Source organism: Parasteatoda tepidariorum, chromosome 8 (genome assembly GCF_043381705.1).
Source record: "Parasteatoda tepidariorum isolate YZ-2023 chromosome 8, CAS_Ptep_4.0, whole genome shotgun sequence".
NCBI classification, from domain to species: domain Eukaryota; kingdom Metazoa; phylum Arthropoda; class Arachnida; order Araneae; family Theridiidae; genus Parasteatoda; species Parasteatoda tepidariorum.
Genome location: NC_092211.1, coordinates 32,304,788 through 32,317,825, shown reverse-complemented (window position 1 = coordinate 32,317,825; position 13,038 = coordinate 32,304,788). Strand labels below are relative to the sequence as shown.

Genomic DNA, 13,038 nt, shown 5'->3' with positions numbered 1-13,038 from the left:
TTTTTTTCTATGCGTTCTTTTTGTATTAATATGTGTTTGTCATGTGTTTTCTTTGTTTGTTATTGTAATTTTGTTCCTTTTTACTCCTTGTTTAAGTCCACTTAAAGTTGAACATTGTATATGGATTAATATTTCCAATAAAGCAATATGTAACAACAGTTCTATTTTTAAAACTTTTATGAATTTACCTTTTTAAACTTAAAATACATTCGTTATAGCCTGTCATTAGATGCCTTTAATAAGTAACTATGCGTTTTCTAGATTTGAATAACTTCAAATAACGTCAAAATAAATATTTATTACTTTTTCAAAGGGTTAATTTGAATATTTTTCTAATTATACTTTTCATAATGTAATATCAATATTTGAGTAGCAAACAGTAGATTTAGAAATAACTCCGGTAAGTAATGGCCATATCGAAAGACATGAATAAAAAATTTGACCACTTCTGTCATTCAATTTCACTAAATGAATGTCACTAAAATTTGACAATCGAAGTCATTCAACTTCGGTCATATAATTCAATTATGCTAAAATTAAATTAGTATAATATTTAAATAAAAGGAACATTTAACAATATTTTATTATTGTCAATAATAATCACGAAAAATAAAATAAAAATTAGAATCCTCTCCATTTCTATAAATGCCTTGTAACTACTTAGTAATTTCATACATAGCGAATTCCACACTTCTAGAAGAAGAAGATCATAGGTATCCACACATGTGACTCAAGACGTCAACGCAAGCTGATCGCTTATAAGCTAAATGGCGTGTTAAAGTTGAGCAAGGTTTCTCCTGTACATAACTACTGTGATTCTTTCTCTTCTACATCTTTCGTTTGACTTAGATTTATTATTTGTTTGTATATTTTGTTATAGCCATGATATATTTGTACCCGGCAACTCCAACGCATTATTAGTTTCTTTATGTTCTATATGGCTTCATGCCTGTCTTTGTGTTAAGTAAGAAATACTGGGAAAAAATTGAAATCTTTGTAAAAGAATCTTTGCGTTCGAATGTGTCACTTAAGAGTATTGATACTTGACGGGCTTGACTTACTCTAAATGGAATGGTGAGAACAGTTACTAACGTAAGCAAATATCACGTTTCAACAACGAATCATGAACAAGATACCCACATTACATCACTTGCAGGTATGCAATATACCTGCTAGTGCAATATACCTTTAAGCGACGTCACGTTTGGGTTAGCCAATCAGGTTCTACACTCGCGCATGACGTTCGTGTGCAGGTTTAAAATTAAATCTGATTTAAAAATTGATCCAGTGTGATAATGAACCTAAGCCTAAAGGTTTTAATCCTAACATGCCATACACAACCACTTATATCGACTCAACCATGTGATTAACAGCAACTACACAACCGATACAACAAATGTTATGAAAAATGTTAAAAATATATTTACAGTGTGACAATTCCTCCATTGCTCATTTCTAATGACTTGGGTTTACAATTCGCAGAAGTTACATTCAAATCGATACCTGATCGATTTAAAGCCGGCAAATAACCTGAAAAAAATTTTACAAATTAGAAAATTGCTGTAAACAGCTATATTTTTGGACATATTATCACATTGTATTATTAGTTCATTATCGACTGTTCTATAAAACATTTATTTCAGCAACTATATTTGAAGTTACTAAATTTGCATTAATGTTTCTAAAATGTACATTATTTTCACTTACTTGAATTATTAATTATATCCTTAAACTCAGATGGATTACATGTGTCTGGTAAACATACACCAATTGAAAGTGGAAGATACTTCTAAAATAAAAATTCTTAGATGTTTATGATATTAATTTGTAATAGTTTACTGTATCTAACTATACAAAAAATTTTAATGACGATATCGCAGTTTTCCATTGATGTCGGTGCATTTTTATTGGCCGGAAAATCGCCTGGTAGGATCCAGATTTCCCATATTAATTTGAATTATAGTTTGGTTGTCATTCGCATAAAATCGATATAAGTCATAAAGGTATTGTTTTCCTATAAATATTTCTGTATCCCTAATTTGAATAGGAAATACAAAGCTATAAGCTAATGCATACAGCTCGTCGCACTCTTCTACAATCTACAATTTAGAGGTTTGTGGCGTAACTATCTCTACGAATATTAAACATCAATTCACTGGTATATAAGACATGCTAACTTGATTCAATCATGAGGTCGCACCTTCGAGCATTGGATCTCACCGAGTGAAGTTGTTTTATAACTGAGCTCGGAGCCACCATGTCTACCCAACGATTCGGACGCGGAGGGAAGGCTTACCGATCCTCTCGCGTTCCAGCCATTGATCACGAAGCCATTAAAGAGCAGACGAGAAAGAGATTAGATCTCCTCGGCTTTTATCCAAAGGATGAAAGAGTAGATATTAAAGATATCGATCAACAACTTCTAAGATATCAAGAATACTCCAATGAATCTACAATGCTGATCAACCGATATCCCAGCAACCCCCAATTGTATCCAGTCCATTATGAGTGGATTTACTGCATCGAAGCATTGGAAGCTCTTAAGGACTCAATCGCCATCCAGACAGCAACTCCTGTGTTGGAACTACGGATATACAGACTACAACCCCGGTTGACTCAACTCCTGTAACAGAAGAGCCAGACTCAATCCCCACCTCTGAGCCTGCTGCACAGCAACCTCCTACTGTTGTGAAGGAAAAGAAAAAGAAAAAACGGCGAAAGAACGGTGTCAACCCGGCGACACCAACCAGTTCTGAACCCAAGTGAGAAAGTGAGCAACCTCACCACAAGAAAGAGACTATCCCCACAACATCGGCGGAAACAGATATAGAACAGATGGAGCTAGGAGATACTACTGAAGCCCCGGCAACAGTTGAGACCCCAGCTACTTCACCTGTGCAGAATGATACCCTGCATCCCACCGGCAAGAAAATCAAAGCCCTCGTACGTGGACTTAACATCGACACCGAGATGGTGAATCTCGGAAGCGAACTCTCAGATATTGGTCTTCGACCAATCAGAACAGAGCAGATGAGAAAGAGGCGTGTCTAGGAATACAAGCTCCTCCCATTCTTCCTAGTCATTCTGAACGATGTTCCCGAGCACCGGAAAATCTTCAAGCTCAACCGACTGCTGAATACACTCGTCCGGGTGGAAAGATTTCGTGGCGGCCGCCACGAAATCCGGTGCTTCAGGTGCAAAGGATTTTGTCACACACCCAGAAGGACTGCACAGATAAGTCAGCGTGCATGAAATGCGCAGGAGCGCATTACTCCTACCAGCGCACGAAGCCCTCGAGTGAGCCCATCCAGACCTAGGAGAAAATTCGCACCGAAAAAGAAAGAACATCGGATCCCCACCAGCACAGCCACCAGATTCCTGAGAATAGTGAAGGAATTGCAAGAACTCCTAAAAGACGAGGAGCTAGTTTCACTGCTCCAATCCCTCCTCCCAGCTCCCAAGACCTAGACCCGGAGATACTCCAGCAAAGACGACCACAGATTTCCATCAGTGGAATACTCATTTTGAACTTTATGCCATTAGTCACCGTTGCCCTAGGGCAAATTTACAGATTAAAAGTTCAGGTGCCCGCTAACGCGGGCAGGTGCCTTTATAAATCCAGATCGTCGTCGTCGTCGTCAATCATAAGGTACCGATTGATAGATGAAGGTTGGCATTGTCGATAACAACTCACTCCCCCCCATATTGCTGATCTCCGAACGTGATTTGTCCACGCAGAAACGCCAAATTCGCAAAAATCTTGACAGTAACGCCCACTTTAAACTGGTAACGCCTAATTCGTCGGATGGTCCTCACTGAACAGTTGACTTGCTACTTGTGACTGCAATATTATCTAAACCTCCTCACGCTATTGCTTCTCAGTCTTGTCTCGATTATACACAACGTCAGCCTGCATACACTCGGCTGCTAATGGCAACACAGGAGCAACTACGACTGTGAAGTTAATACACCTTTCACATTCAGCACTAAAAAAGACGGTGCCCTTAATTGCAGCTCTCTCGGTCTTTTACAAGTACAGCAACTAACGGTATCCGTCCATCTAATTCCATCCCTGATAAAATTCTGGTGGGAGAGTATTGTGGCGTAACTACCACTACGATTGTTAAACATCAATTCACTGGTATATAAGACATGCTAACTTAATACAATCTCGAGGTACCTTTTGAAAGATGAAGGTTGGCATTGTCGATAACTCCGCCCCCCCACAGGTATTTAACTGCACTGTTGTTTGCTTTCTAAATTAAGAGTTTAAGGGGATTGTTATTAGAATAACGTAATTTTATGTTATATTTTAAGATAAAGTTATTTAAACTGGTGTCCGAGCTTATTAACCATTTAAAATTTTTATTTTTCATTTAAATTACATTAATATACTAATATATATAACGGTAAAAGAGACTCGTTTAATGATTTAGAACTTAACTTTTAGCTTCAGGCACAAAGTGATGAGTGCAAACATAGTATTTAAAATGTATCAGTCTGTTTGGTAAGCAATAACACTAAATTACAGTTGTGAATTCACTTAACTTGTTACAACATTATACTTATAATTATAAATGTTATTTCAAAAAATTATTTATGTCCACTAATCAATCTTAATAGTATCATAAGGGAAATAGTTAGACGTGGCATGTGGTGGCGCATGTGATCTTTTTCATACACATATGTTAGGTTGAGTAATTTCAACTGTTTTGTGTCGAGAAACAACAATGATTGCGAAGCAATCATCGGGATTGGTGAGAGGTAGCGAACAGGTAATCAGAAAATTATAAAATTTGTTTTTAAAAGTCTACCATCGCTGTAACTTGAAGGGTGCAATATAGTCCTTGAAATCCTCCTCTGCCACGGTTCTTCGGTGCGTAAACACTTTTGCATTCATCAAAATCTCCCAGCCACTTCACATTTCCTTCTAATATTCCACTTTCTGGCTTTCCAAAAGAATCCAACACTGAAATAAAGTAATTTTTTTAAAAGCTAATATAATAAATGATACAATTGCTTGATACATTCATTTTCTGCATTCAGTAATATAACTAAGAGGTTAAATATTTACTTCCTGATATCTAAATCATTTTTGGAAATTTCAGGTTATTTTTAAAATGGAGATTTCATTATTTGCATCTCATGTACGAAATTATTAGATGTTGCATCTTATATATGTGTTACCGGCAAAGTTTGAAATCCGGCATTCTATAGAATGCCTAGGCATTGTATATAATGCCTAAAACTAGCCGGCAATGTATGAAATGATTTATATTTCACACTTTTCCAAGGCATTCTATAGAATGCCAAATGAGAAACCGGCAAAGTATAAAATCTTCTGTGGCCATGCTAGTAAAGATGATGAAATGGATATTTTGTGCAATATTTGTTTCAAAACAGAAAGTAATTTTGACTTAAATGTGAATTTTTTATACGAAAATTTTGTTTCCCTTAATAAGAAAGGCATAAATTATGTTTTGTATATCTTGCATTTTTTTTTACGCATTTTGAATAAATTTTTTTTAATGGCACTCTCATTATTTTTTCAGAATAAAATCTTAATTTTTGAGAAATGCACATCATTTACATACTAACCTCATCAGTACATTTTTTTCATACTTTGCCTAAACAGCATTTGTCATTCCATAGAATGCCTAGGTATTATATGCAATACCTACGGAAAGTATGTAATACTTCTCATATTTCATACCTTGCCTAAAAACATCCGGCATTGTATACAATGCCTAGGCATTTTATAGAATGCTGGCGTTTCATACTTTGCCGGTAACATGTGAATTGATTTCCACATGATTAATTGGCCAAAGTGAAGTTCCATGGCCTAAAGTTGATCTTAAAAAAAGTTTCAGCTGAACACACTGCGTCGGTCAGAATATTAACTAACAAAAACAAATATCTTATAAACTATTTAAACTTCAATTAATTTGAAACTTACATATTATTTGTTATAAATCTTAATATCAGAAAAAATAATTGCTTCGTACACGGAGAAAATAGGTCAAAATTACCATAATATGATTAAATTTAGCGTGTTCCTGACTCTATTGGAACACCAAAAACATCGATGATTTCTATCAAATCACTTTGGTAATTAATTTTAGTAAAATTAGCAATAAAATATAGTTTCATAGTAAGTGATAAAATTTGTTAAGTGCGGTGATATTTGGTAAATTTATTATGGCTTAAAAACCATGTATGCGGTTTAATTTACTTTACAATTTTCACCAAATATAAGGTAGTAAAAACTATAATTTTGAAAACTAGAACTTCTGACAAACCGTTATCATATGAGCGAAAAATTATAAAATGAATGGAATAAGTACCGTATATTTTGGTTTTTAATACCAGAATTATGCTTTTTTTTTAAATCAGAAATGTCATTACCATATAGTACGATAATTTCACCGAAATTTTTTTCCCGCTTATTTTGTTCTCACTTTTTATGGAATAGAAACAAAACACGAAAAGTTAAAATACTTACTTTTTAAAGCCCAGGAATCCTGAAAATGTTTCAAATCGATACTTTCCTTTATGTATACCAAATCATTATAACAACTGATGTTTGTGATATTGCTGTTACTATTTATCAACAGGGTGATGAGATTTAAAAAATTTATGGAAGGAATTTTATTTTGCACATCATTTCTCATAAGAAAATCCTTTGCCCTTTCAATTGTTCTTGAAGTTTCAATACTTTCTGCGACATCTTGCAAAACTTGATGTACATCATATAATTTCCGACCATGGTTGTTTGAGATCTCATCAGAATTGTAATTAATTTCCCCCAACACACTTGTGAAAAATAGAAATGTAACAAAAATCGTTAGTTTCATTGTTCACGCTCTGGAATAAATTTTTGATATTGTGGAGTTTAGCAAGGACATGTTACAAAGATGATCAATTTCGGAAGAGTGATATAAATCATAACAAAAACGCGTGTGTAATTTTTCGACTCTAAAAGCAATACCGATAAAGTCCGACAATTGTCAGATAAAGCTATCAAAGCATTTTGTTTTGTTACATCATAATGCATAACAAAAACTGTTGATATCACGAGAATTTATCATTAGATAAAACGGCAGAAAGAGTTCTTATAAAATTTATCGTTACGTTATCTAAAGCTTCATTCTCAATATCAAGGTGTTATCCATTTATTTCATTTTAAGGCAATGTATAATACAATTGATTTTATTAGATATCCATATCATGTGAGAAAATTGACTTTTCGGTCTAAGTAAACAAATTGTTTTTATTAATTAACGATATTATTTTGATTTAATACTATTTAATTAGATAAACACTTTTAAAATTTTTAGAGAGTGAGTGTTTTTTTTTTTTTTCAAATTTATTACAATATTAATATGGCGCTAAATTGAATTACATGAGTCTACTTTTTAAAGCTTGTTCATACGATACTATGGTTCAAATTGAAAGAAGACAATTTACCATAGTATTTTAGAACAAATTCGCACTGAATGATTCAACATGAATTGAACCATATATATATATATATATATACAATTCGTGAAAAAATTTGTAAGCTTAAACAATTGAATCTAGCGATTTTTACAGCGGTATTAGTTAAATTAAAATGATGTTGCATCGAAAATATAACTATGTTGATTCTTCAAATGGCTCAGGGGATAGAGAGGGGGGTGNAGAGCTTGAATATAATATTAGAGGGCTCCACCCCCTGCTCGCTGCCGCTCGCCAACCCCCGATAATTGCTACGCAATTTCATTTTTGTTTGCTTCGCGAACAAAATTAAAGTTGTTTTCCTGGAGATTAGCTGGTAATTTTTTTGCACCAACATCACATATTGAGAATATGATAGGATTGTAAAATGTCAGAGGTGCTTATTATCAGCATTATAAACTTATATAAAGCAATTTTAATATAAACAATATTATAATCTTACATAAAGTTGAGCAAATTTGTGATTTTGATTATTAGGAGGGATCAAGCTTGCTGTCGCAGTAACATTGACATCACCTTTAAAAGTAAGACAACTGATCCCTTTAAAAGAAATTTCATGAGATGGGCAAAAAGCTACCATCGCAAATGCAGAGTTGTACAATAGAATATTCTGTTTAAAGTTAATTGCATCAGAATGGCTGCCAAGTAAAAGATCTTTTATTACTTCTGGATATTCCAGATTGGCGAGCTCAACTTTGCCATGATGGCAGCAATTAAATTTCGTTCTGCCATGCTCTGCTGGAAACGAAAGAGCACCACAGTTTATACATTCATTGCTAAATGTTCCAACAAAAAAAGGGGGTAAAATGTCTGATAAAGACTCACCAAGGTATTCGTTTTCATTTAAACGTCTTGATTCTTCAACGTTTCTTTGTCGCGCATTCCGCCGTCGCGTATTGATAGCCCTACGATTATTTTCCAGGTAATTTTGTGCTGCTAAATTATGTTCAGCTGTATGTCGCTGTCGATATCGCCTAAGATATTCACAGCGATCCATTTTTTATAAAAGATATAAGTATTTTAAAGTAAACTCTGTTCAATATATTTTGATAATTCGGAATGCAAATAGTTTTTTGAGAGACTGTTGATTTGTGCTTCCAATAACTCTACCCGATTTATAAGAGGGCGACAGGAATCAACTTCAGTGACGTGCACAGAGGGGTTGAGGACAAGGGGATTATAAGCCCACGGATCCATTGAGTAACTAAAGAATTTATAACTTCAAATCGATTAGTGTTATTTTATTACGTAATCAAATTATTTTAGCAGGGTATTTGACTCTTGGAGAACATACTATTAAGATTAATATTATGATTTTCAATTCAATTTAACAACGAGGTTTTAGAGCGTTAGTAAACTGAAGAAAAAATTCCAATGAAACTTAAAAGTTTTAAATTTATTTGAAATTGCTTTAAATTGCTGTTCTTTTTACATTTTTCTGCTATTATTTTTTGAAAATTTTGTCGGGCAGCCTGAATTTATTGCATTATTCTAGGCAGAACGGAGGCATATCTGATGTTTCCAGGAAGCACTTGGACTTGGCAGAAAGATTTGGTAATTTCTTTGAATAGAAACCCATTCTGCACACAGGGCCGCTGGAGCATTTTCCTGCGGTAAAATCTTCGTAACTGTCGCAGATGCGTCCTAGAAATTTGCAGGTTTTGTTGAAACTGGCAATATAGTAGATGTAAGACATCGCGTGGTTGCAACTAATCTGTGTACTGAGTGATTTCACTGAAAATTAAAAAATGAGTATTTTTATCTCAATAAGTTATCAATATTTGACAAAAACAAATTTTACCTGGAAATAAATCTTGTAGAATATAACATGTCAGAAAATATGTTTTTCTTAATTTGCAGGGTTAAAAATTTCGGTAAAAAGTACTGACACCTTGCGTGCAGCATCCGTAAAATTCATTTATACTGTAAAACTTTATACCCAAGTATTTATTTAATTACAGTGATTCAGTGGTTTTTAGTACATATTCCATTAAAACTACAGTATTTCAGAATTTTTCTTTAGTTTTAGGATGAAAAGTCGACGTTCAGTGTGACAGTACTTTTCACTGTAATTTAATCCGGAGTTTTCTTCAATGTAATGTAAGCAATCTCTAATAGATACGCGCACTAAAGTAGCTACGGAAGTTCAGAGCAAAAATCTTGTTGTAAGTTCATACACAAAAATAGCCTTTTTAGCACGTCAAATTTCAACTTTGTAGTTGCATTCCTGTAGCCCGTAGAGCGGCTCGCACTATATTTTTTCTTACACTTTAATTTTTAGATGCATTTCGGTTGCTTTTCATTCATCATTGCTTTTTTTATAAGGGAAAATTCGATAAAACAGATTATTTTTATTTATAATATGAAGAATTATAATTTTAAAAAGCTATATATTATGCTAATCGTTACGAAATGAAATGATACCTTGATTTTAAATCTAGGTATCATTTCATTTCGGTATGTAGAGTTGAAAAATAATAAACCCTACTTGAGAAAAAAATAATCTCATAAAAACTTTAACTAGGAATACACAATATGCAACTCGATAAGCAGTAATAAATGAGAAGAAATTTTACTTGCTAACAATCCATAAATATAACCTTTAGATCATATATACACTGCTTGACAATTGCTAAGGAACAATTACATTTTCCGGAATAATTATTAATAGGCGTTGATTGAGGAATTGAAACTAAGTATATATTTAGCAGAAGCAATGTGCATTTATTATTAGGCAAAATAGTTTAGATATCGACGTGTCAAAAAATAATAAAATTAAAAATAAAAAAGGTACTTATTGGATGATTTCCAAACAGCCACGAAAAATTGGTCTTACCAGAATAAAACTGAAATAAGTACCTCAGTAAGATAAGTTAGTACCCCACTTAAAAATTAAAGTCTAGTTTGTTTGCATGTTTTTTCGCAAAGATTGAAATATTCTTAATTTCATCAGTTCTAAAATTCACCCATGTTGAATGATTTACTAATTTCTTCATAATGTGTTCACAGTGTTTAAATGTCCAAGTTTTCTATGCCGTGAATTTTCATTACTTTCTTCACAGGTGACAAGTGCATCTTTTCGTTCATTTAATTCATTAATTAAACTTCATGCAATTCAGAATTATTATTCTTACCTTCTTGAAAAACTTTTCCTTCTTTAGAAATTTCCACGTTATCTTTAACAAATTTTACTAAACCATCATTTTTTGTTAGGGCATGCACCGACAAAAATTGTTTACTCAAATCTGGAACATACAATACATTTTTCAAAATGTACTTTTCAGATTCAATAGTTCCTTTGTATTCAGATTTAATAACTGCTTCACCAAACCAATTTTTGACAAATTATTTTCAGGCTTTTTCAAGGCACTATTACTGTTAACCGTATGAGAAGAAGATCCTGATGCTAAGAGACTCTACCAGAAAGTGCAATATTTTGTCGTTCGCTACTAAAAGGTACTACTTAACTAAAATAAAATTATTCTGACTCCATTTTTACAAAAAACACGAAACATAACACTTTATTTTAACGCAAAAATTTGTTCGTTAATATCACCATAGCAACCGACGATACAAACTCTAACTTACAGCTTACATGTACTCAAATAACAAATAAATTAAAATCTAGCTTACAACTTCCATATACTCAAATAGCAAATAAATAAAATCTAGTACTTCTAACACCAGAATCAACTATCCAAACTTCTGAAAAATTAGAGCATTTACTTAAAGTTAAAAACGATAGAGCTTGATCGTGCTTCGTGCTGATTTTACGAAAATAACAATCTTTATCAAAGCGATTATTCTTCTTACATTTATCAGTTAAACTGCTGGAATCTTTATGTGATGAGCTATTACATTTGAAACATTTATTTTTTTTCCTTAAACGAATTTATTTGACTTTTAAATTTGCATTATTTAGAAAAATGATCAGTACTATTACATTTAAAACATCTTTTAACTTCCGTTTTAAAAGCAAACAATTCTTCCTTTTCAGTCAATTTTATATTTTATTCGTCATTCAATAACCTTGCTGTTAAATTTGTTAAAGTTTTTTCTTATTTCTCAGTAGATTTCCATGTACTTCTAAATTGCTTACATTGTTTTGGAAGAGTAGATAAAAATTTAGATAAAACCATTTCACCGTCGATTTATTTTTCCAATGAATTTAAAGCAAATGCAATGTGTTCTAATTTGCTTATATTAGTGGTGTTATCCAAGTCTTTATTAATCTATAATTAAAGAATTCTTTTAAAAAACAACAATTCTGTTGTTCCGAATCTCTTTCAAAAACACTACATAATTCTGAAAACATATCACACGTACTATTAAACGTTAAAATAAGTATCATCACATTATCTATTGTACTAACTATGATCTGTTGCAATTAAGCATAATTTTTGTTCCCCGTAATTTTGACATTCGATGATTTCTGCTCCATTTTGTTTATTAGTTACGATATCGTGCAAAGAATTTGCTTTTAGTAAATTGTTATTTGAAACTTGCATAATGAAAAATTACTCTGATTTTTAAACTTCTGAATATTAGTTAGATCACCACTTAGCTACGTCACATTTTTTTTCCTTTGATTTATTGATCTTCAGTTTTATGGAACAATTGATCTGTCTTAACGTTCTGGCGCCCATGACCTGTTTGACGCAGTGGCTTAAAGACAAACAAAGATTCGTTGACAAAGAAAAAACATTTAATACAACACAAAATATACATATAAACATACACAAAGTTGATTTTTGGTTTTAATTTTTTAAGGTATTAGTTTTTATTTTTTATCGAAAATGTTTTACGACGTTTGTTTTTATTTCACGCTGCTCAACTGAAGGTCTGGTTTCTTAAGACAAGCGCCTTATCTGGGCGCCAACGGGACGTTGACGTACCGCTGACGCCAACAAAATACTGGTTTGTTAGCTCAAGGCCTGGTTTCTTAGGACTAGCGCCTTATCTGGGCATCAGCGGAAAGTTGACGTAAAGCTGACGCCAAAAAATACTTTTTTGTTAGCTCAGCGTGAGCAGTCGGTCCAACGCACAATCCATTCACAAATGGACCAATCAGAGGGTAGCGCTGATTGGTCCATTTGTGAGTTTGATAGTATACGTCATCGAACGCTCATCTTGAACTACAATTGCCGTCCAACTCAACTGCAGCTGGATTAAAACGCGACGTTAACCACAGAAGCAATGGCAGACAACATCCAACAGCACATTGAAATCAGCCAAGATTTTGATTTTGACATTAAACATTGCTTCTTCTTTTAACATAGCACTCTTCATTAAGCTCAGCTATAATGCGTTTTTTCTTGGACAAAGTCATTATTTGTTCTCTAAAACGCTGGTCGACAAAAACAAAATCACTACAAATTCAAAATAAATATTTGTTTACGTTATTAACGCATGCGCAATGAGAGATAATGTCTGCGTTGGACCGACTGCTCACGCTGAGCTAACAAAAAAGTATTTTTTTGGCGTCAGATCTACGTCAACTTTCCGCTGACGCCCAGATAAGGCGCTAGTTCTAAGAAACCA

The 13,038-nt window shown here is 33.3% G+C and overlaps 2 protein-coding genes across 3 annotated transcripts in view; both read right to left on the bottom strand.

Annotated features, from left to right (window-relative positions):
* Nucleotides 1-1,135: 1,135 nt before the first annotated feature.
* LOC122272405 (uncharacterized) lies at nt 1,136-6,988 on the bottom strand. The gene is made up of 4 exons (XM_043056082.2): nt 6,503-6,988; nt 4,815-4,969; nt 1,708-1,789; nt 1,136-1,530 (listed from the first exon to the last, which is right to left on the bottom strand). Exons 1-4 carry the CDS (start codon nt 6,852-6,854, stop codon nt 1,424-1,426), a joined length of 696 nt encoding a protein of 231 aa, XP_042912016.1. The 5' UTR covers nt 6,855-6,988; the 3' UTR covers nt 1,136-1,423.
* Nucleotides 6,989-8,872: 1,884 nt separating this feature from the next.
* Nucleotides 8,873-13,038, bottom strand: part of LOC107450358 (pancreatic triacylglycerol lipase-like) — a 24,891-nt gene continuing 20,725 nt past the window's right edge. For both annotated transcript variants that reach the window (XM_043056083.2, XM_071184597.1), the window contains one exon: nt 8,873-9,231. In XM_043056083.2, coding sequence (XP_042912017.2) covers nt 8,984-9,231 — 248 coding nt within the window. In that variant the 3' untranslated portion in view covers nt 8,873-8,983. The remainder of the gene's footprint in view (nt 9,232-13,038) is intronic.

Excerpts from the sequence above, each read along its gene's own strand:
- LOC122272405 (XM_043056082.2), bottom strand. The coding sequence starts at position 6,854 with ATGAAACTAACGATTTTTGTTACATTTCTATTTTTCACAAGTGTGTTG. Across the intron at positions 4,970-6,502 it reads GGATTCCTGGGCTTTAAAAA|TGTTGGATTCTTTTGGAAAG; the intron begins GTAAGTATTTTA and ends ACTTTATTTCAG. Across the intron at positions 1,790-4,814 it reads CCCTTCAAGTTACAGCGATG|AAGTATCTTCCACTTTCAAT; the intron begins GTAGACTTTTAA and ends TTTTTATTTTAG.